The sequence below is a fragment of the Zootoca vivipara genome, chromosome 2 (assembly GCF_965207765.1).
Source record: "Zootoca vivipara chromosome 2, rZooViv2.hap1.1, whole genome shotgun sequence".
In the NCBI taxonomy this organism is placed as follows: Eukaryota; Metazoa; Chordata; class Lepidosauria; order Squamata; family Lacertidae; genus Zootoca; species Zootoca vivipara.
The window spans coordinates 105,186,513-105,210,130 of record NC_142584.1 but is presented as its reverse complement, the minus strand read 5'-3'; the positions used below and the strand labels follow the sequence as shown (position 1 = coordinate 105,210,130).

Genomic DNA, 23,618 nt, shown 5'->3' with positions numbered 1-23,618 from the left:
CATTATCTACTTGCATTTTGATGTGCTTTTGAACTGCTAGGTTGGCAGGAGCTGGGACCAAGCAGCTCCTGCCAACCTAGCAGTTCGAAAGCACATCAAAATGCAAGTAGATAAAGTTTACAAGTACCAAAAATCAGCCCCGAAACATGGGGAGCAATAATAATAATAATAATAATAATAATAATAATATATTATTTATACCCGGCCCATCTGGCCAGGTCTCCCCTGCCACTCTGGGTGGCTTCCAACACACATCAAAATACATTAAAATATCACAGACTAAAAACTTCCCTAAACAGGGCTGCCTTTAGGTATTTTATAAATGTCAGGTAGTTGTTTATCTCTCTGACTTCTGATGGGAGGGCTTTCCACAGGGCAGGTGCCACTACCGAGAAGGCCCTCTGCCTGGTTCCCTGTAGCTTTGCTTCTCACAGTGAGTGAACCGCCAGAAGGCCCTCGGCACTGGACCTCAGTGTCCGGGCTGAACAATGGGGGTGGAGACGCTCCTTCAGGTATACTGGACCGAGGCCGTTTAGGGCTTTAAAGGTCTTTGAATTGTGCTCGGAAATTGAAGCTGTGCACCTGAGTTCCTATAGAATGCCTTTCCCACGTGGCTATTTAGAACCAGGCTTATGATGATGATGATTTGTTAAATTTGCATACTGCCCACAAGTCTCGGGGTGGTTCACAATATAAAATCACAATACAGTATCACAATATAAATATAAAATCACAATCTAAAGCCACAAAGTATTTGCGATTAAAAACAAAAAACAACCGAATAACGCCCCCTTATACGCCTGAGACTATCGTGGACAGTGTCCAGATGCAAAGGAATGACTATTATGGCACGGTGGGGTCTCCTCAGCTCTAATGTTAGAAATGAATCATTATCCCCAACCCTGCTGAGGCAAACGAAATGCCACCCGTCACGCGGGCACGGGAAGCTTCTCTTCTGTGTCTGCAGCCCAAACGAGGCCTTCTGCTTCTCCTTTCCTCTCCTCTCTTGAAACTCTGAACAGGCCTAAACAGTTCGCTCCCCGGTCCTGACTTCTTGCCAATTTAAGAAACCAGAAACTCCTGAGATGACCTCGGGGCACCAGCTGGTTTCTGGCTCGGGAAGGCCCGCCTTGTGTTTCGTGCCAAGCATTCGTTCCCTGTATGCAGTTAAAGGAGAAGACGACGGTGGTGGTGGTGGTGGAGGAGGCGACGGCACTCCAGCTGGAGCCATGGCTGCCGTCTTCCTGCCGGGCAACCTTCAGGATGAAGCCACTTGCTCGGTCTGCCTGGAGTACTTCAAGGACCCCGTCTCCATCGAGTGCGGCCACAACTTCTGCCGCTCCTGCATCGCCAAGAGCTGGAAGAGCCTGGAGAGCGATTTCCCCTGCCCTCAGTGCAGGGAGGTTTTCAAGGAGAAGAGCTTCAGGCCCAACAGGCAGTTGGCCAACATGTCCGAGATCATCAGCCAGTTCATCATGCATGGTGGCAAGGGCCTGGAGGAGGACGGGCTCTGCGAGAAGCACAAGGAGGCCCTGAAGCTCTACTGCAAGGACGACCAGAAGACCATCTGCGTGGTGTGCGACCGGTCTCGGGACCACAGGCCGCACACCGTGGTGCCCATAGAGGAGGCTGCCCAGGAATACAAGGTAAGAGATCTGATGCGCTGGGGTTCTGCGCAGGTGTGGTGGGAGTGGCCTATAGCTGGATTGCTCAGAGGCCTTTAGGCGGACATTGTTTGCTGCTAAGAAGACAACCCCTAAAGCTGATAGGAAAGTTCTCTCCAGAATTTGGGGAAGGGGAGTGGAGGAGAGCAGAGGGGAAGGGATGGCAGACCTTTGGATCTCAGGGTTGGACTGCCATTGGTTTTCGCTTTTCCAGGAGGCCTAGAATGAGAGCAGGAGGTGTTGGCGCCTGTCACTCTCTGAGCCCCCTCAGGATGTTGTCATAGACGCATAAGAGCCCATCCACCTGTCAAATTTGGCCCACAAGGGGTCCAGGAGTTTATGATCTGGCCCTCCAGCCGGAAAATATTCCCTCCCTCCTGCCCCCATTACCATATGGCTAGATAGGACCCAGACTGTATTCTCTCTCTCTTCACCCCTGACGCCCCTGGAGGGCAGGATATAAATATTATTTAAATTGTAAAAGTTCCATGTCAAACTTTGGTTAAAGGCACAGGATAGAAACTGGTATCAAAAGTGGAAAGCTGCAGGTTTCAAGGATGAACATAGAGAATTTGATTCCGTTTGCATTTACAAGCAAACCTAATTTGCACTTTCCAAAGCAGTACGCAACTGAAACATAGCAATCTTCCCAAATTTGCACGTCTCCGAATTTTGCAGAGCAGTTCTCCAATCAAGTAATGTGTACAGATATGCATGTACTAGAGTAGAGTGTGCATACAAGTGCATATATTAGTGAAAATATTATACAGGAATGCATTGTAGAAGAGAAATTGCTTTGCAGAAATGTGTATTTTATTCAAAGTGCATACGAAGTTGTGTTGGTGGGGGGAAATTTGCACTGAAATGCTGAGTTTTTATAAAGACGTGGTTTTTGTTTACAAAAAAATGCACAAACTTATGTGTAATTGTGGAAGGCAGGCCTTGAGAATAGAAAAAAATGTCCACCCCTAGTCTGGATGGCTTCTTAGAATAGCCAAGCATGGCAGTGCCTGCCTAGATAACTCTGCTCAGTAATGTAGTTAGCCCCATTGAGCTCAATGGGACTGACTCCCAGGTAAGGGTCCATAGATTGCAGCTTGAATTTCCCATTAGAGGGCAGGCATAAGTTGCACCTGTGCTGCTTGTCCTTGTCAGACAGGAAAAGGTTAAGCAAGTAACCAAATTCCCGATCTATTTCTGGGAGGGAGAGTTCCCAAAGTGGGAATAAGGTCACAGGCCGACACTGGAGAGCAGGAGACCTGCTTGCTCTTTGGCTGTGCAGTGCCAATAGCTACTTAAAATAGAATTTACAGCTGATGAAGGAGGGATGGCTGCAGACTTAGAAGGGCCGGCCCATTGGCCCGGGAAGATTTTGCGGCAAGTTCTGTGCTCAAGCTAGGGGTCCTCCACCAACTTCCCTTTACACAAGTGGTCTGTGCACAGGGACAAACTATTTGTGGGAGATCTGCAGCTGGGTCTCCTTTTTATTTTTATTTTTAATACAGCTGCCGGGAAGGGCTGCCAATTTACATAGGTCCCCAAGGCTGTTTGAAAGCAGTTTTGGCGAAGGGCAGTGATTCAAATCAGGGCTATGGTCTGACTGCAAATAACGTAGCAAGCTTCTTGAAGCTAAGCCATTTTGTCATGGGAAGTTACAGGGGAACCCCAGGGTTAATGTGATCTGGTGCTTGGAGCAGGGGTGGACTACAACTCCAGCCCCAGACAGCATGGCTGCACGAATTATTATAGCTAGGAAGTGGAAGGGGCAAGCAGAAAATAAAATGGAAGAATTGTATAAAGAGGTGTGGGATATAGCTATTAACGATACATTAACATGTGCCATTAAGGTAAGATGGGAAATATGCAGGAGAAGCGAGTTTGAGGAGATATGGAAAGTGTTTGTAGAATTTGTACTGTTAAAATGGAAAGGGGTCAAACCATCACAAGAGGTGTTGAAATTTTGGGAGGTTGGATCATTACAATGGAGTGGTCTCAGTAGTGGGGTGCACGTTTTTATTCCTATTTATGTATGATTATTACTTAGTCAAAATAAAAAAAAATAAAAAAGAAAAAATAAGACAAAAAGAAAAGGAAAACAAAGGAAAACATTCCAAAACAGATTAGAACATTCTAAAAACAATTTAAATTAAAAAACCCAACAAGCAGTCACAGTATTGTTCTGTCCAATAATCTTGGGGTTGCCAGGAACAGTATTCTTGAGCCACCAGATGACTGGGTAAACAGGAATGTTTTCAAATTCCTCCTGAAAGTTAACAATGAAGGAGTCAGGCGCAGCTCACTAGGGGAGGGCATTCCACAGCCACCACTGAAAAAACGGTGTGGAAGCAGGAATAACACAGCCAGTCCCAATGCCACTGTGCCATTGCTCTGATCATTTTTGGAGTCCCCTGGCTAACTGCATTCATGTAAAGAAGAAACAAACATTGGGCGATCAAGTCACAGATCTCCTGGGTTAATTTAGCTAGAACAGCTACCACTCTATGCAGCGCCGTCTTAAGCGCGCCTGTCGCCATGGTGCGCCGGATCTCTCCGGCGCCCTTCCGCCCCGTTTCCCAACGCGGTGGGTGGGTGGGCGCGGCGCTGCTGCGCGGTGGGCGGGCAGACACAGCACGATCTCTCCGGCGCCCTCCCGCCCCGTTTCCCAGCGCGGTGGGCAGGTGGGCGCAGCTGCGCAGCGGACCGGCGGGCCAGCGGGTGGGCGCAGCTCGCGGCGCCCTCCTGGCGGGCCGGCGCCATGGTGCCCTGCGCCACTGGGGGTCTATGATGAGCCGGCATAAATCACTGGTTAGTACCAGGTATCACATGCTAATAGAGATGTAGGGAGCTTGTCTACATGGGCAATGCAAACATACCAAGGCTAAGCCTCCTGGCCCAGCTCTGAATGGGAGCCAAGCTGGGAGGTACTAAGGAACAGAGATCTGCCAGGACATGCAGATAGCAGTGTAAATTGACACTTAGGGCTCTTCTGAAAGACCTGTTTATTGAGGCTTACATAGAGGTTCAAGTAGATCTGATCTTTACTGAGCATTTGTTCTGATTCATTTGCAGGAAAGGTGGTACTAACAATGACAATTCATCTTGATTTGCTTGTGCAGCTGTACATGCACATGTTCCCATTGTTTGTTCATCCCACATTTTTCAATGCATTTCCCCATCACTTCCTAACTGCAAAAAGTCTCTGTTTCTTTTTAAAAGTAAGTTAGTGGCACAAGGCTGGCAGAGCACTATAATCCACTTTAACTGTGCAAACTTACATTTCCTGCGAAATGCATTCAGTCTGGAGGCAACCATAATAATAATAATAATAATAATAATACAACTTTTATTTGTATCCTGCTCTCCCTGGCCGAAACATGGCTGCACATTAGTCATCATCTCTCCATGCCTGAGCACATTGAGAAGATGACCCTCCTTTTAATACTCCTTGATGTCTATTGTACGTTAGCACATTAAAACGGCAAGCAGGACTTCATCCAAGCTAGGGATCACTAGGTCTGAGCCTCATAGCCTGTCTTCGGTATCCATCAGCGTTAAGCATGTGAAATAACACACAGCCAACTGTGGACTGCATCTCCCTTGTCAATCATCATTGTGACAGTGGCCTACATGAGAATTGTTGCCCGTTCCTCCAAGTCGGAGACTGCAGCTTTGAGCCTGATTTGAGTCCAGAAGCATCTAATTTTAGAAATTAAACATTGGGGGCGTAATAAATCCTCGTCAACGTGGGTGTTAGTGCTGCCAGGTGGAACAGCAAGGCAAACAACTGCATTGCCTTTCTCTGCTTTCAGCTTCTGAGTGGAGGCAGGATCGCTGGCTTGAAACACCTGGCAATCCTAATGGGCACTGCCAGTTGCAACTACACACACACACACACACACACACACACACACACACACACACACAGTGCCCCACTCTCTTGGGGGGGGGCTAAAAAATGTAAAGGGGAAAAAAACCCACTGGATGTACATTTCCAAAATATAAGATAAAAAACAAATAAAATAAAACCTACATACAGTAACAGCGTTTTATGTTGTGTTAGCTCCTATGATTGTAAGTCATGAGCCCTGCCTGCTCCCTAAAATATCACTGGTTTGCTCATTCTGCATGGACCGGTTGCATGGCAACATGTGCAAATGGCTTTAGATACCTATTAGGTCCATAAATTACCCTATAGCATATATCCAACAAAAAAAACAGCGACAATTTGTTGGTGACAAAGGACAGCTGGGCATATAAAGGGCCCCATTACCTTCAGTAGCTTAGGGCCTCATCAAACCTAATCCGGTCTTGCGCGCGCATCCACACCCACGCCCACACCCCCTACCCCTACTCAAATCCCTGCAAAAATACAAGTTGCTGTCAGGGATGGCGTGGTCCTGGGGGTCCAATGAATTTCGCATATCCTGGCATTCCTCTTGCCAATGGGATTTCCCGCTTTTATCAGACTGGAGAGATCCTGGTTCAGTTCCTCACTCACCATGGAGCCCAAATGGGTGACCATCACAATCTCTCGGCCTACTCTTTTTCAGAGGGCTGTTTTATAAGAATAAGGTAGGTGGAATTATTGCAGATCAGCTTGAGCCCCCTGGAAGAAAGCTGGGATAAAAATGCAGTAAATACATAGAATGCCGTAGTTGCTCGAGAAGCAGAAATTCTTTAGGTTAAGCCTTCTGCATCACTGTCCCTCCAAGATTTCTGTGCTTGGTTTCCACTTAATGCAACTCCTTCTCTCTCTCTGTCTGTCTTTTTTTTGCCAAATCATTTTTATTTATTTTACAATAAAACTTTTCATTACAATTCCTCCTCATATGTTATACGTTTTGGCTTTTTAGGGCCATGACTTCCTTCAAACCTTCCATAGGGTTTTCTATATTTCATTTCAAATTTCTGTATTTTCACTACTTAACCATTGCTTTTCAAACTTTATCATCCAATATATCACAAAATTTCATCTCGACAATGATTTTTATATCTTCACTACAGTGCTTCTTGCAGTCCTACCAACTTATTTAATTGACTACAATTGTCTTTCAAATAATTAACAAATTTAGTCCAGTCCTTGATGAACCTCTGGTCCCGCTGTTCTCGGATTCTTCCCACCATTTTGGCCAATTCCGCATACTCCGTTAACTTCACTACCCACTCTTCCTTTGTCGGTAATTCGCAACTCCTTCTAGCTTGGTACTGTTTTTTATGGCCATATACCCTGTTTCCCCGAAAAGAAGACATACCCATAAAATAAACTGTAGCAGGATTTCTAAGTATTTGCGCAATATAAGCCATACCCCCAAAATAAGACATAGTGATAGGCGCAGTTCTGGAGGGCACCAAGGAAGAGGCGAGGCTGGACGCGTAACAAAAATAAGACATCCCCTGAAAATAAGCCATAGTGTGTCTTCTTGAGGAAAAATAAATAAAAGACAGTGTCTTATTTTTGGGGAAACACAGTATATATAGCCAGAGTCTTTCTCAGAGAGCAGGTCTTTCCCACCCCTACCAGCTGGATGTTAAACTTGTAATATTCTGCAAGCAAAACGTGTGCCGTTTTTATACGGATGGTGAACTGCAGCCTGATGCAGCAAAAATATGCGATGGGACCAACTGACTACTGTATGTACCTTCTGCTTTATCTCTCAGTTATCAGTATAAAACTTGTTTGGTGGCTCCAGGTATGGATTGGACTTTCTCCTGCAGAACAGATCCCAAAGTGCACGAGAAACAATTTTATGTTTTTGCATCTTAGGAACAAATTCAGACCCGTTTGGATTTCTTGAAGAAAGAGAGACAGGAGCTTCTGGAATTCAAAACACAGGACGACAAGAAAAGCCAGGACCTTTTGGTGGGTATCAGTTGCTACTTACAAGCTGGCAAATGGGTACAGCATTGACTCAGATGAGGGTGTATAATGTAACAGAGCTGAAAAGGGTTGAATGGGGGCCTGCTCTTTTGCCTTTCATAACAGCTTCATATTATGATGAAGTGTGGAGCTGGTAAAGCAGAGATAAGCATTATCATGCACTGCCCATGTCTGCCCATCTAGCTGCTCTTGAAGGCGCAGAGCATGACAAGAATTTGAAATCCCGCGGCCAAGCATTACTGCACAGAGAACAGAGGTCTTTGGCCGCATCCTCACCCAGAACAGAGAATATAAATGTACTTTCATGTGGGTTACATGACTGGAGAATACAAGGGGAATCTGGATGAGTTTCAGAGCAACAGGTTCACAGCCAAAGACCTCTGTTCTGTGTGCCCGTTGCCTTCATGGGCAGGCACCTCAGTTACGTGGCGGTTATGAGTTTCAACTCAAGAGCATAAATTTATAGTGCGGATGACAAACTAGGTGAAAGGTTAGGAGTGTCCCTTGTAATTTTTGCAAATTATAACTCTGTTCCTTATCCTCTGCTGCCATCTATTGTTTGTACTTATTTATCATTACTCTCCATCTACCGCCTTTGTGGAAGCGAAAAGATGCTTCCCTTTTGAGGGGCAGGATTCAAATCGCATACCGCCAAATTCAGGTTACATGATTAAAGGGGATTTGGAGCTTGTAAGCAACTAGCCTACATCCCATAATGCTTTTTGCAATAAGGAAAGTGATGGCAAGATGTATTGGGAAGTGTAAGTCTGGCTGCCATCTCAAAACATGACAGTAGATGCCCTCACTTCTAATTGAATCATAGAATCATAGAGTTGGAAGAGACCACAAGGGCCATCCAGTCCAACCCCCTGCCAAGCAGGAAACACCATCAAAGCATTCTTGTCATATGCCTGTCAAGCCTCTGCTTAAAGACCTCCAAAGAAGGAGACTCCACCACACTCCTTGGTAGCAAATTCCACTGCCGAACAGCTCTTACTGTCAGGAAATTCTTCCTAATGTTTAGGTGGAATCTTCTTTCTTGTAATCTTCTTTCTTGAAGGAGAGGCTCTTTTTAAAGGCAGAGTGACGGTAAGGTTACAGGTTTCAGGGGGTCAGTCTGGATGACACCCAGGGATCCCTTACAAAGCTGTGATCCTGTGGATGAGGTTAGAATCTATAAGAGGCAAGCGGCCAAACCAAAAACCCCAAAACCACCATTCTGAAGGGCCCTTTTATTGACCCCATTCTGACGTTAGTTGGCCAAAGTTGTGTTTTGAGACTCGTGGTGTTAGCCCTTCTGCTAAGGGGCAATCTTGGTTTTGTTTCTTTAAGAAAACTATAGAGACTGAGAGACAGAAGGTCCTCTCTGAATTTGAAGGGATGCGCCAGTTTCTGCATGAACAAGAGCAGCTTCTTCTGGGTCAGCTGGACAAGATGGAGAAGGGCATCACCAAGAGGCAGAACGAGAACATCACCGAGCTCTCCAAGGAGATTTCTTTCCTCAACAAACTCATTGCTGACCTGGAAGAGAAAATCCAAGAGCCAGTGCTTGATTTCCTCAAGGTAAGACTCCCCCCCCCCAAATAATAATAATTACGCATGCATCCCATAAACTTTGTGCAAAGCCAAGCCTCTTATCACCAGCATTGCCTATAAAGTATCTGACACACTGCACCATGATACCGGTAGATGTCTGAATGTGTGCACACTTGGAGAACTTGCATGACCTAAGTACTTTCCTGATCAAGTACTTAGAAACCTTGCCTCAGGAAGGTGCTTTCCTCAAGGAAAGTAAAAGCCATGTTATCTCTGCCTTGGCAGTGCTGGATTTGACCAGAATATCGACATTTAGGGTGGTCTCCTAGGCCACATTCGCGCCATACTTTTAAAGCACCATGATAGCACTTCAAACAGTCATAAAAAGGTAAAAGTAAAGGACCCCGACAGTTAAGTCCAGTCGCGAACGACTCTGGGGTTGCGGCGCTCATCTCTCTTTACTGGTCGAGGGAGCCGGCATTTGTCCACAGACAGTTTTTCCAGGTCGTGTGGCCAGCATGACTAAGCCGCTTCTTGTGAAACCTGAGCAGCGCACAGAAATGCCATTTACCTTCCCGCCGCAGTGGTATTTATCTACTTGCACTGGTGTGCTTTCAAACTGCTAGGTTGGCAGGAGCTGGGACTGAACAATAGAAACTCAGTCCCAGTTTCGAACTGGGGTTTCAAACCGCTGACCTTCCGATCAGCAAGCCAAGCCCAAGGCTCAGTGGTTTACACCACAGCGCCACCCACGTCTCAAACAGTCATACCTTCCCCCCAAATAATTCTGGGAGCTGTAGTCTGTTAAGGCTGCTGAGAGTTGTTAGGAGACTCCTATTCCCCTCACAGACTACAATTCCCAGAGTTCCCTGGGAAGAAGGACTGATTGTTAAGCCACTCTGGAGATTGTAGGTCATGGAGGTGGGGATCTCCTAAAAACTCTTCATTAAGGGTGCTGAGAGTTACAGGTGAAGCTTTTTACAGCATGAAGTGAAGCATTATTACTTGCTAACATCTGCGGATCAAGCAGCTGTCAAAAGCAGAGGAGACAGGTAGTTAGGAAGAATGTCGGCCGCCCTGACATCCACCACAAATTGAATTAAAACAGGACTGAGGTCCTTTCAATTCAGAAACAATATTTTCTGATTTCTGTATTCGGGGTGTGGGGGTGGGGAGAGAGAAATACTCCCACTCACCCCCGTCACTTGAAAATTGCTCTGCAGAAAAGCTGTGCTCTCTGGTGCTTATCTTTAAAAAGCCTTGATTTTTCTGTTTGCCACCGTTCTCAAGTTGCACCTAATGTTTCCATGCCAAGCAGTTTCTTTGACCTATTTAAAGGCTGCAGCATTCCTCACTGAGGGTGGCTGTAGCCCAGAAATCTGGGCTGTGGTCTCTTTCTATACATAGCATACTGTACTAAGGACATCATCATGATCATGAGAAAGACTGCTACACACACACACACACACACACACACACACACACACATTTTATTTTATTAACTTTCAACATTTTAAACATACACAGTCAAAAAACAATTTTGCCTTTTTTCTAATTTTTCTCAGCATCCCACCCCTTTTCCAATAGAGTTGTTGTTTCTCTCCTGCGGCTGCACCCTGTCTTCTACCTATCAAATCTGAACCAGGTCCATGTTATATTTTAGCCACCACTCCACAAATGGTAGGCAATCCTGGCATGAGCATTGGTGGCGGTGTGGTGGCTGTGGAGTAAACACTTGAGCACCCCCTCTGCCGGCTTCCAGCCCTTCTCCAGACAGCTGTTGGGAATTGCAGCAGAAGAACCCTTAAAAAAAGTGTCTGTGGCTCCTGCATCTATATGGCGGTGGATGCAGCAGAATGGAGTGGCAACTCGAAAGCTAGAATGTCATACACCAAGGTGATCCTTCCGTCAGGGTAAGCGCTTAGGTTTTCCAGATGGAACCACCCTTGCCCTGATCCACAGGCTCAAAGGAGGTGCCTGTTGAAGTGTAGGCTAGTTCCCACAAGGCAAGACACAGTGATTACAGCAAGAACCTTTGTTGAACTAACAGAATTGGACAACAGGGGCAAAGCAACTTCTTATATACATTTCTGAAGACCTGGCCACTCCCACTGCCAACGTGATTGGCTATCTAAACTTCCAAGCTGCAAATCATGACTCAGGGTTTAAGGGCCAATGGCAGAGGCCCCAACCCTGATATGTACTGTGACTGGGTATCATGTATCAAATCAGAACACGGGCTCAGAATCCTTAGTCCAGACCAGGCACCCCCAACCTGCGGCCTTCCAGATGTTTTGGCCTACAAATCCCATGATCCCTAGCTAACACGACCGGCAGTCAGGGATGATGGGAATTGTAGTCCAAAAACATCTGGAGGGCCGCAGGTTTGGGATGCCTGGTCCAGACTCAAGCTCAGGCAAACACAGACCACTGAATACATAACACCTGTGCAAGTGGTTTGATGCAGGGATACCAAAGAAGGATGCTAGAAATGCCAGAGGGATGCCCCTCTCTGACGCTGGGATCCAATGCTGCGAGCAGGCTGCAGCTCCACCCCACAGCTCTCCCCACACGCCCTGGTTGGTGATTGCTGAAGATACGCTGCTGAGGCAAACACAGAAACAGCAAGTGCCTGTCATGACTCTCAACTCGCTAATTTCTAATGCAGGCATCCCCAAACTTCTGCCCTCCAGTTCCCATCTTCCCCGACCACTGGTCCTGTTAGCTAGGGATCATGGGAGTTGTAGGCCAAAACATCTGGAGGGCCGCAGTTTGGGGATGCCTGTTCTAATGTTTACCTCCCGCCAGGAGGTTTGTCCCTTGAACTTCGCTCCAGATGGGAAATATTAGACGACCATCTACTATCATGTCGTGTCAAGTATCCCAATACCCAATCCTTAATCGGTGGGGATTTTAATGCACGAACCGCCGCCAATTGGGATGACTTGACTAAAGACTCTCAACTCCTGGGCAAACATTTTATGCATTACTTGTACAGAAAACTATCACCCATGAAGGGGGAGCAGGAAAAATCTTAAACACATAGCAGAGTTTTCCAAAAAACAGACCAGAGGCAATTGTACTTCATCCAGCAGAGCTTTACTTTCTACTGAAGGCAAATGAGCATAAATGGTCACAAATCCAGTACAATCAGGATTGGCGCAGTCCATAAAAATCCAGTTGCGGCCAAAAACCAAGAAAAACGTACACTTAAAAGAACTTATAATAAGACTAAACCTTAACACTAAGTATACAGAAAGAGAACACTGGAACAAAGAGACAGAAAAACAGAAAGTGAGTGAGACCCAGACAGAAACATAACCTTGACAGAAACATAACAGAAGCAGTTTAAAGCTGTACACAGCTTCCCAGAAGAAATGTAACCCAAACAAAAAAACCCCCCACATTCACATAGAAATATACCTTCTTTAGCACAGAGAAGAAACCTTCTAGGACCCTCTTGAACTAATCAGAATAGGAAAGATCTCTACATATCAGATCAATACTTTCTGTACGAAGAAATGCAAACTGACAAAAATGCCATACGTCAGTTTGGCCAGAACCTCTCACTGGTCCACAGGTGGCAGGCATCTAACTCTATCTCCTCTTCCTAGGCCAATAGCCAAGCGCCCCAAGACAACAGAGATAAGCGTGGCATCAAAGCAGGCCAATTAGCATATATCAAAGCAAACGGATAAACATAGTGAGCTCATTCTTGCAGCAACTGCTAATCAGTCTTGGGGTTATCTTGACTACCAAGATGGCCTTTAAGGAACAAATATTCACCGTTTGGTTCTACACACTCCTCCTCTCTTCCCCCTGCATGCTGTTCCAGGGTGTCAAGGACTGGCTGGATGCTGAGGAGTGGTGGGAGGCAGCAGCTGGGGGACCCTCGTGGGAACCCCCAGGGGAAGAAGGCTCAGAGCCCGGGGATTGGTGGTGGGACGACGATGAGTGGCCAGAGGGAGCAGACCGGGAGGAGGAGGAGGAGGAGGTGTCGGAAGCTAAAGAGGTAACAGGGTTTAGCGAGCAGGAAGAGGCTGTGGCAGAGAGCAGCCCAGAGGCAGAAGCGGAAGCTGGAGAGGATGGGGACCAAGAGGCTGCTGAAGATACCAGGGAGTCTCCCCCTCCTGCTGTGACCAGCTCCCCTCTCCCTTGGTCTCCCAGAACCCAAAGAGGTATGAAGAGGGTGGAGCAAAGACAGACAAGGCGTCGGAGTCTCAGGTTGCTTGGGAAAGACCCAGGGGAGGAGGAGGCTTAGAGAGCTGGGGGACGGCAAGGACCTTCCATCCTTGCAAAAGCCTCATCGGGGCAAGATCTATGGGGAAGAATTGCTGTGCTCACTAAGCCCGAGCTGGTGTTTCTTTGAAAGAGTTAAATTCAGTGACACCTTGTGAGTTACTGCTAACCTACGGATACCCGCCCTGACGCGCCCCACCCACCCCCCGCTCAAGTTGATTGCTGGGTGGGGTGAGAAGATGGGGGAAGCCCTGTTGCGCATGCAGAAATCATTGTGTGGGGTTCTGCTGATGCGACTGGTTAGGTCAGGCATCCCCAAACTCGGCCCTCCAGATGTTTTGGGACTACAATTCCCATCATCCCTGACCACTGTTCCTGTTAGCTAGGGATGATGGGAGTTGTAGTTCCAAAACATCTAGAGGGCCGAGTTTGGGAATGCCTGGGTTAGGTGAATCCCACCCATTGCCTCTGGAATTTATGTGAATAAAACGGGAAGCTATTGCAGGGGGTTGGACTAGATGGCCCTCTGGGTCCCTTCCAACTCGACGGTTCTAATTCAAAAATGGAATTAAATGAAATGTGTTAGATGACTGCTCTTCCACCAACTCTCTTTCCCTCCCCTCTCCTGTTTCTCTTCCAGGATGTGACAAGTGCCCTGATCAGGTATGGAGCTGCATTTTCACCCCCTCTTTGTTCTTTGTTCATGAACCAACTGAAAGGTCGGTGTCAGCCATTCAGGGAAGTAGAGTCTCAGAGGCATATTCTGCAGACTGCAGCCTAGATGACTCTCTCAGGTCATTACAAATCCCAGGCTCCTTATAGCCACTTTGAGTGTGAATACAAACCCTCTCCACCCTCACAATCTCAGATTTCCATCACCTATATTAGGCAGCCGGACTGCCAGCTCTCAGATAGGATTAGGGAGTGCGGGGAGGGCCAGGGAGAAGGAAGAGTTATTTTCTTGTTTATTTGTGCAGCAGTGAAGCCACCGGGGTGAAGTGCAACCTTTGAAGCCTCATATGTAAAAAAAACAACCCCAAACCCTCTTAAACTGGGAGGCAAAGCTTTGCTCTTTTGTCTGTCGTAAACTCTCAGTCCAGTAACTCTTCTAATTTTCGCAACCTGTCAGAAGTGATGACCTTAAATGTCAGAGGCCGGTCCCCGTTTCTTCTGACATGAAGGGCCACACCTGCAATTTCTCTCTGAAGACCGTGGTCCTCAAGGGAGTGCTAAAGAAATTCAAAGGTAAAGAGAAGCAACACCTCTCCGTTCAAATCCAATCTCGATATTTTAGCACCTGAAAGTGGCAGCCTTGGCTTGTGGCATGGGGTGGCATCGCCCAGCACAGAGCATGCTCAGTGAGAGGCCAACCCGTTTCTCTCAGTCTCGATAACAATTTGCATTATGGATTTTATAGACTGATGGCAGCCTGAAAGAACTGCTTTCTTAATTGACTAACACAGGGGTTGTCAACCTGGTCCCTACCGCCCACTAGTGGGCATTTCAGGATTCTAGGTGAGCGGGAGGCGGTTCTACGGTATATGTTACTCAGGGGCGTCGCAGTAGGGGGTGGGGTGCCCCGGGCTCCACTCTGCGGGGGGCAGCGCAGCATGACTGCCATCGCAGACGCCCCAATATTTCTGGCCTCGCCCCTCGCTTCTTCCTGGTGGCAGGGCCGGCTCTAGGGGTAGTCTGGGTGGTGTGGGGCGCCGGCCTGGTAGGGGGGCGCCGGGCGCTGCGCCCGCCCACCAGCTGCGGCAAGAAACGGAGTGGGGCAGGGGTGCTGGAGCGATCTCCGCACCACGGCGCCTGGGCGCCCGACGTGCTTGAGACGGCCCTGCCTGGTGGGGCGGAGGCAAGGGGCGGGCCAGAGAGCAGCGTCAGCGCCGCCCGCTGACACCCCTTGCCGCTCCACCTGAGTAGGAAGAAGCACACGTCGCGCTACAGAGCGGGTCGCTGGCGCTGGAGCACTGCCCCCTGGCAACCTGCTCTGTAGCACGTCGTGTGCGTCGTGACGCATGTGCCCGACGGATGCCCCCCCCCCAGCGGGGTGCCTTCTGGTTTGCCGCCCCGGGCAGCCAGAAGGCTAGTGATGCCGCTGATGTTCCTGCAGCACTGGTGGGCGGCAAGGACATTTTACCACCAGGAAAGATGCATTAGTGGGCGGTAGGTATAAATAGGTTGACTACCCCTGGCAGCGATGGCCTCTGTGCTAGCTGGATTTTCCGAAAGGGTTTAGTCAAATTCACCTCGTAGCCAGCAGTTTGTGGGATGCTCTTCCCGAAGAGGCCTGCCTGTTGCCTGCTCTATATTCTTCTTTTGCACTGGGCAGGGGTGGGATTTGCTGTCTCATGGACGCATCTGCCAAAGGCCATTAAGGAGCCGTAAGGAGCAGCCTCCATGTTCAGAGGGAGGGGGCAATAACAGGGGGGAGCAGCTGCCTCCATGTCCTGCTTGTGGCTTTCCCAGAGGACTCTGGGTGGTCACTGCTGGAATCAGGGGTGGAGAACCTCTGGCTTCTGGGCTTAATTTGGGCTACCTGGTCCCATCATTTGACCAGTGAGGTCGTTTTGGCCTAGCCATGCCCACCTGCCCTACACCTGGCTTCAGATATGGGGCAGGTAAAGAGATAGTGGTGTTGGGGGGGGGAGGTTGCAGGCAACCTGTCCCGCAGCACCTACGAAGCCCGGTGCATGTGGTTTTGCAAGCCCCGACAATCAGCTGATGCAGACAGCCGTAACCAGCAGATCTGGAACATGGAACAAGTTGGTCTGTGCCAGCCTTCATCAAGCTGGTGCCCTCCAGATAATTTGGACTACAACTCCCATCAGCCCCTGGAGGGTGCCAGATTGGGAAAGGCTGGTATATGCCATTGACAATATTTGTTTATGACACAGAGGTTATGAACAGTTTCCATTCTCTTATATGGGTCTCTGTGTACATGTTTGCGTATATGCATATCGAGTGAGCTGATTGTAATTGTAAGAGGAGTTAAATTAAAGCACACACACACACAAAAACAAACACACATCGCAAAAAGCCTGTGTACCCAATGAAAAACAATGGGTACTGTATAGTATAATATGTACGTATATGGTGTTTGGACAGAATCTCTTTCCGCTGTTCCTGATTAGCCCTGATTTTCATTAATGGGCTTCCTCTTTCAGATCACCTGCGGGATGAATTGGGGAAAGGTGAGAAAGGTAAGTGTTGGTAATTAGCTAGACTTTCTGAAGAACCAGATCACACACCTGAATGTTCAAAGCAGACGTTATGTGTGTATGGCAAGCAAGTTAATACGTATACCCAGAAATGAGTTTCAAGGGTAGTTTTTCAATGCATGTAATAAAAACTCTGCCAGTCTCCTGTATTCTCTGTTTTCAGTAATGTCACTGAATACAGTCGTAGCTCAAAAGCTCAAGGTTGCTGCGATGGCTTTAGGCAGAAGTGTATTGGGAAGGTGGTGGACACTCGAATCAGAAGTTGAATGGCCACCTGTCAGGGATTATGTAATATAGTGGTTTGTTTCCCAACTCAATTGAGGGAGGAGCAAAGTGAAAGTGATTGAGCTGTGTGAACAAGCTAGGACAGAAATGCCCACACCATACATTTAAAGCACATCCAACTCCCATTTAAATTGTGTGGCTTTACCCAAAGAATAATGGGAAGTGCAGTTTACTCCCCACCCCCGGAGCTACAAATCTCAGTGCTCTTAAGAAACCAATTCTCTAAATTTTTAGGGAGGGAGAGTCCTGTGGTTTAAACGTATGTTGAATGTGCATTCAATGTATGCTGTGATTCTAATTTACTTATCTTATGCCTCTGTGTTTCATCCCAGCGCAACCTATTTAAATTATTATTATTATTATTATTATTATTATTATTATTATTACCACCATCATCATTATCATAATAATTACGTTTTTCTTGACACTGCAATGTAGTCGAAGCAAAATTCCATGTATGGTTGATACTTGGCCAATAAATTATTCTATTCTATTACCTGCAGGTCTCAGGGTAGCTCACAAGATAAAAGCACAAAATACATAATCAAAACAAAAACAAAAATGCCCCAATAACGCCCCCCTCCAACACATTTTAAAAGGGCATTGGATGTCCGAATTGTGAAACCTGTTATAGGAATTCTAAGGTCTCAAATATAGAATAAATGTTGATAATTGCACAAGATAAACACACATAAATATATAAACCACATACTGTATCTAAAAGAGTACAGGAGAGCAATCCATTTTTTTTAATAATAATTTCTATTGGTTTTTATATAGACAAGACAAACAAAAAATACAATATAAATTCTGTCCCTTCATCCCCTCCCCCCCACAGGCCCACTTCTGCCACCAGCAACACCCGCGGAGGTGGAGAGTCAAAGGGGTCCATTTTAAGGCTAGGTTTGACCTCCCCCCCTCTCCTCCCCCCCCAGTCCCTCCCCTGCCACTGAAGGGACGGGGACGGAGGAGCACTGAGGTTTGGTTTACCCTCTGCTTCTCCTTCAACAAAACCAACAAACAAACAATAAAACAATAACATATTCTAAATCCTACTTTCTTAACATTGTATTTGTGACTTCCTCGATTCTCTTCTTCCTGGTTTTCTTAATTTCTATATCAAATTGTGGCGATTTTCGTATTCTAATTCAAAATCTTACCCTTATAATATTCACTCAATCCTCCTCCTTCTTCATGCTGCACCTCCGCCAGTCCTCTCCTGCCACCAGAGGAACCCGCAAGGCGCAGCACTTCAAAGGATATCCATTTTTGCATCTGGGTTTCCTTCCATCCCCCTCCCCTCCCCTCAGGACACCCCCTGCCACCAGGTGTTCCCAGGTGCAGAGAGGAGGGAAATGGCTAGGAGAGCAATCCAAAAGCCATCTTGGCTCTTCTCAAGTATCTAAATATTTCCTCTGCCTCCTTAATCCCCCTTGTCTCTAGGTAGATAGCATTCAGGGGAAGTTCCTGAAGGGATTCCTCTCCTACACCCAGCGCTTTTTTTTCTTTAAAAAATGTTTAGGGGTGCTCTCATTTTGACTGAAACCCCCCACCATTTTATAGCTCAAATTGGGGGGAATAAATACAGTAAATGGACAAAAGTACAGAGATTCACAAAATGTACCCCAGCATCCCCCCCAGAAGAAAGCACTGCCCATATCTATGAACCTCATTGTATTAATTGTCATTGTTTGCCCAGATGCTCTGCATGGAGGGATGCCTGGCATATGCCCTACCTCCCAGTTAATTTTCAATGTTATCCCCGCGGGGTGGGGGGGTTGACTTAACGCTGTTATCCTGCCTCCTAGAGGAGCTGCTCCTGGACCCAGAGACGGCCAACCACCTCCTCATCCTCTCCTCGGACCTCAAGGGCGTGAGGATGGGCTGCAGAAAGCAAGACCTACCTGACAACCCCAAGCGCTTCGACACCAACTCTCGCGTCCTGTCCACCGAGGGTTTCAAGTCGGGGAGGCATTACTGGGAGGTGGAGGTGGGGTCTGCCGATGGCTGGGCCTTTGGGGTGGCCAAGGAGTCGGTGCGCAGGAAAGGCTTGACCCAGTTTAGCCCCGAAGAGGGCATCTGGGCATTGCAGCAAACAGGCGGGCGGTACTGGGCAGTCACGGTCCCCAAGCGCACCCCGATTTTCATCCCTGAGAGGCTCCACAAAGTCAGGGTTTACCTGGACTACGAAGGGGAAGAGGTGTCCTTCTACAACGCTGACAACATGCAGCACATTTTCACCTTCAACGTCGCCTTTACGGAGAGGGTGTTTCCCCTCTTCTCCGTTTGCTCCACTGTCACCTACATTAAACTTTGCTCCTGAGAGCAGGAAGGTGCTTCGATCCAAGGTGTGTGTGTGGGGGAAGCTACATTATTTGCGAGCAATGAAAATTTTCGATGCCAAGATGTCCTTCCCTGGGGGCGACCACCAAGGAGGGCCTCGTAGTCACAGAACCTTGCGACGGCTGCAGGAAAAGTGCTTGGGGGTGGGAAATGCCTTCAGATGCGGCGGGTGGGGCAAGGTGGTCGGGGTGTGTGTGTGCCGTCTCCTGCTTAAAACATTGGAAAGAGGCACTTACCAATATGTGCTCAAAGCTAAGGGCTGTGCAAGGCCGTTGGTTTGCCCTAGGTTACTCAAAGGCATGTAGAGAACAGGCCTAGATGCACCCATGTCTGCACTATACATTTTAGTGTGCTATGATACCACTTTAAACTGTCATGGCTTCCCCCCAAAGCATTTTGGGAGCTGAACTTTGTTGAGGGCACTTTAGGAGACCCTAATTCCCCTTGCAGAGCAGCAAGTTCCGGAGTGGTTTAACAAACAACCCTTCTAATCATCATTAATTAGTGCAGAATGAGTATTGTATCGGCGACAACGGGCAAACCATTCTCCTGTTTCTCTCCTTGACATTACATGGAAACAATGTTTTGGAATCAAATTTTACACTATGACTTTGTTTCAGGTTTTGTCATTTCTTTCCTCTGCACTGGATCGATTTGACTATCAACATACTGTACAGTGGTACCTCGGTTTACAGCCACAATTGGTTCCGGAAGTCTGCACTTAAACTGAAGCGTACTTAACCTGAAGCGACCTTTCCCATTGAAAGTAATGGAAAGTGGATTAATCCATTCCAGACGATGAAAAACACCCCCTAAAACAGCAATTTAACACGAATTTTACTGTCTAATGAGGCCATCGATCCATAAAATGAAAGCAATAATCAATGTACTATACTATAAAATAAATCAGACAATATTTTAGGTGAAAAAAATTAACATTTATTTCTTACCTGGGTTGATGATAGTCATTGTTTGGATGGGGGCTCAGGGTCGTCTTCCACAATCACAATGCCTTTGCAGAGGCCTTCACTCTGATGCCTTCCGGAGGCCGGGCCTTCGCTCCAGACCTCCACGAAGGCATCAGAGCGTCCGCCGCCTCTGCGGAGGCCGGGCCTTCGCTCTGGGCCTCCGCGGAGCCATGGGAGTGCCTCCGCAGCTGCGGCCCAGTCTTCAGGCCTTCGCGGAGGCCTCCGTAGGCCTCAGAAACCTCGGTTTACTTACTTCCGGGTTACAATCGTTCTTAAACCGAAAATTCGTAAACCGAGGTGTTCGTGAACCGAGGTTCCACTGTACATTCAAACCTCGGTTGTCGAACGTAATCCGTTCCGGAAGACCGTTCGACTTCCGAAACGTTCGACAACTGAGGTGTGGCTTCTGATTGGTTGCAAGAGCTTCTTGCATTCAAGCAGAAGCAGTGTCGGACATTCGGGTCCCGAAAAACATTAAAAAACTGGAGCATTTACGTCCGGGTTTTCGGCGTTCAGGAGCCAGAGGCGTTCGGGAACCAAAGTTTGTCTGTGAGTCACTGCACAGACTTAAACTGACCCAAGTCATTCCTCCTTCACTGCAAGGGATGTGAAGGGTCCTTACCAGAGACTTATCAATGTCCTCACCAAACTAGAACGCCCAGAATTCTTTGTTGGAGGCAGACTATTGACCTCCTAGCATAACCCTGAAAACCGTTTCTAGAGATAAGCATTGTCCCTTCTGAGTTACGGAGTCTCCTTCCAGCTCTCGAACCGCTTGCATCATACATATGTCATTTGGTTTTCTATACCTGCTTTTTAAAATTCTGCAGCACCGAGTTTGACCGCATGATGACGAGCATTTTGAAACTTGCCGATTATTAAAAAGGCCTTTGCACACAGTACCTGTGGATATGGCCCAATCCCTCCTCCCTCTCTCTTTCTGTCTTTGCCTTCATAAAATTCATGCTCTCTGCCTAGGCTTAGCCATTGTTGCAAGCGTTCAGTGGGTGCTCAAGTTGCTCATTATCTAAATATGAGCTTGGAATGTGCCTACAAATTCCATCCATTTGCAGGACGGAACTAGTTTGTTTAGTTTGAGCAAGGGCAAGGAGACTTGAAGGACAGTTTGATTGACAGATTTGCTATGAGGTTGAGCTTATTTTTTTGCCGGGGGGGGGGGGGGAACAGGGTTGTATGGCCTTGATGCAGCTGTGAACCTAGAATTGCTCTCCTGTGTACTTGCTTCTGTGCCTCTGTAGTCCTTGCTCAATTTGTACATTTGTAAATAAATCGGTTAGTACAGAGACACCATGTGCGTATTGATTTTTTCTCTGAAGGAAACTTCTCTGGACTTTCCCCTTGACGGTGGTGATGGTGGTGGTGGTGGTGGTGAGGATGAAGTAATCTTTTAAAAATTACTGACATCTTCCCAGACCCGCTGAAAGAGGCGGTTATTATACCGCTTCTTAAAAAACCATCTTTAGATCCGGCCAATATGGCCAACTATCGCCCAGTCTCAAATCTTCCATTCTTGGGCAAGGTGATTGAGCGAGTGGTTGCGGAACAACTCCAGGCACGCCTGGAAGAAGCGGACCATTTGGATCCCTTCCAGTCAGGATTCAGGCCTCATCATGGGACTGAAACTGCCTTGGTCGCACTGGTCGATGATCTCCGGCGGGCTAGGGACAAAGGTAAGAGCTGTTTCCTTGTTCTGCTGGATCTCTCAGCGGCTTTTGACACCATCGACCATAACATCCTTCTGGACCGTCTAGAGGGCTTGGGAGCTGGGGGCACTGTCATGCAGTGGTTCCGCTCCTTCCTCCTGGGCCGTGTTCAGAAAGTGGTGGTGGGGGATGAGTGTTCAGACCCCTGGGCGCTCACTTGTGGGGTGCCTCAGGGTTCTGTCCTCTCCCCCATGCTTTTTAACATCTATATGCAGCCGCTGGGAGAGATCATCAGGGGGTTTGGGCTGGGTGTCCATCAGTATGCTGATGATACCCAGCTCTACCTCTCTTTTAAATCAGAACCAGTGAAGGCGGTGAAGGTCCTGTGTGAGTGCTTGGGGGCGGTTGGAGGATGGATGGCGGCTAACAGATTGAGATTGAATCCTGACAAGACAGAAGTACTGTTTGTGGGGGACAGGAGGCGGGCGGGTGTGGAGGACTCCCTGGTCCTGAATGGGGTAACTGTGCCCCTGAAAGACCAGGTGCGCAGCCTGGGAGTCATTTTAGACTCACAGCTGTCCATGGAGGCACAGGTCAACTCCGTGTCCAGGGCAGCTGTTTATCAGCTCCATCTGGTACGCAGGCTGAGTCCCTACCTGCCCACTGACTGTCTCTCCAGAGTGGTGCATGCTCTAGTTATCTCTCGCTTGGACTACTGCAATGCGCTCTACGTGGGGCTACCTTTGAAGGTGACCCGGAAACTACAACTAATCCAGAATGCGGCAGCTAGACTGGTGACTGGGAGCGGCCGCCGAGATCACATAACACCGGTCCTAAAAGACCTACATTGGCTCCCAGTACGTTTCCGAGCACAATTCAAAGTGTTGGTGTTGACCTTTAAAGCCCTAAACGGCCTCGGTCCGGTATACCTGAAGGAGCGTCTCCACCCCCATCGTTCTGCCCGGACACTGAGGTCCAGCTCCGAGGGCCTTCTGGTGGTTCCCTCATTACGAGAAGCCAAGTTACAGGGAACCAGGCAGAGGGCCTTCTCGGTAGTGGCACCCACCCTGTGGAATGCCCTCCCACTAGAGGTCAAAGAGAACAATTACCAGACCTTTAGAAGGCATCTCAAGGCAACCCTGTTTAGGGAAGCTTTTAATGTTTGATGGATTTCTGTATTTTAGAATTTCTGTTTTTTTGGAAGCCGCCCAGAGTGGCTGGGGGAACCCGGCCAGATGGGCGGGGTATAAATAATAAATTATTATTATTATTATTATTATTATTATTATTATTATTATTATTATTAATAACTGACATCAATTTCGTATCATTACAGTCAGCCATTAGCCATTTCCCACCCCTATGGTTCTGATATCATCATGCCTTCTTCCTCAGAAGACAGATTGTTGCTCAACAAAGGCAAAATATTGTTGCTCAATATTGTACGCATCATAGGCATAGCAAGAATTTTTTTGGGGGGGGGGACTGGCAGGCCTTTTTGGGGGGGCAGAACCTCTGTTAGCTATGTATTTTTATTGATTTTTTGTTGATGAGGGGCAGCTGCCCCCCCTGCCCCTACTTGGCTACACATTATTGTTATTTAGTTGATTTATTACCCTGACCTCCTTCACCATATGGTTTCAGAACAGGTTGCAGCAATTTCAAAATGCAACATTAAAAACAGTTTAAAACAGATTAACAAACAAATGCTACCTTTCAGGCTAGGGAAAGACCCATTGGGATGCAAGGACAGCATCTAATTAAAACATGGCCTACTTTGGAAAGCATTGGGCATAAATTGGTCTGATGGAAATACACAG

The 23,618-nt window shown here is 47.5% G+C and overlaps 1 protein-coding gene across 2 annotated transcripts; it reads left to right on the top strand.

Moving 5' to 3' along the window:
* The first annotated feature begins 224 nt into the window (after positions 1–224).
* Positions 225–21,440, top strand: LOC118080934 (E3 ubiquitin-protein ligase TRIM7). 2 transcript variants are annotated; one of them, XM_035106978.3, is made up of 7 exons: positions 225–1,646; positions 7,429–7,524; positions 8,875–9,105; positions 13,958–13,980; positions 14,450–14,562; positions 16,485–16,520; positions 18,632–21,440. In XM_035106978.3, the coding sequence occupies exons 1-7, from the start codon at positions 1,086–1,088 to the stop codon at positions 19,144–19,146; spliced, it is 1,575 nt and encodes a 524-aa protein (XP_034962869.2). In that variant the 5' UTR covers positions 225–1,085; the 3' UTR covers positions 19,147–21,440. The 2 variants fall into 2 exon arrangements, with proteins under 2 accessions (XP_034962869.2, XP_034962867.2); XM_035106976.3 differs by having other exon boundaries at positions 227–1,646; positions 14,447–14,562.
* The last annotated feature ends 2,178 nt before the right edge of the window (positions 21,441–23,618 follow it).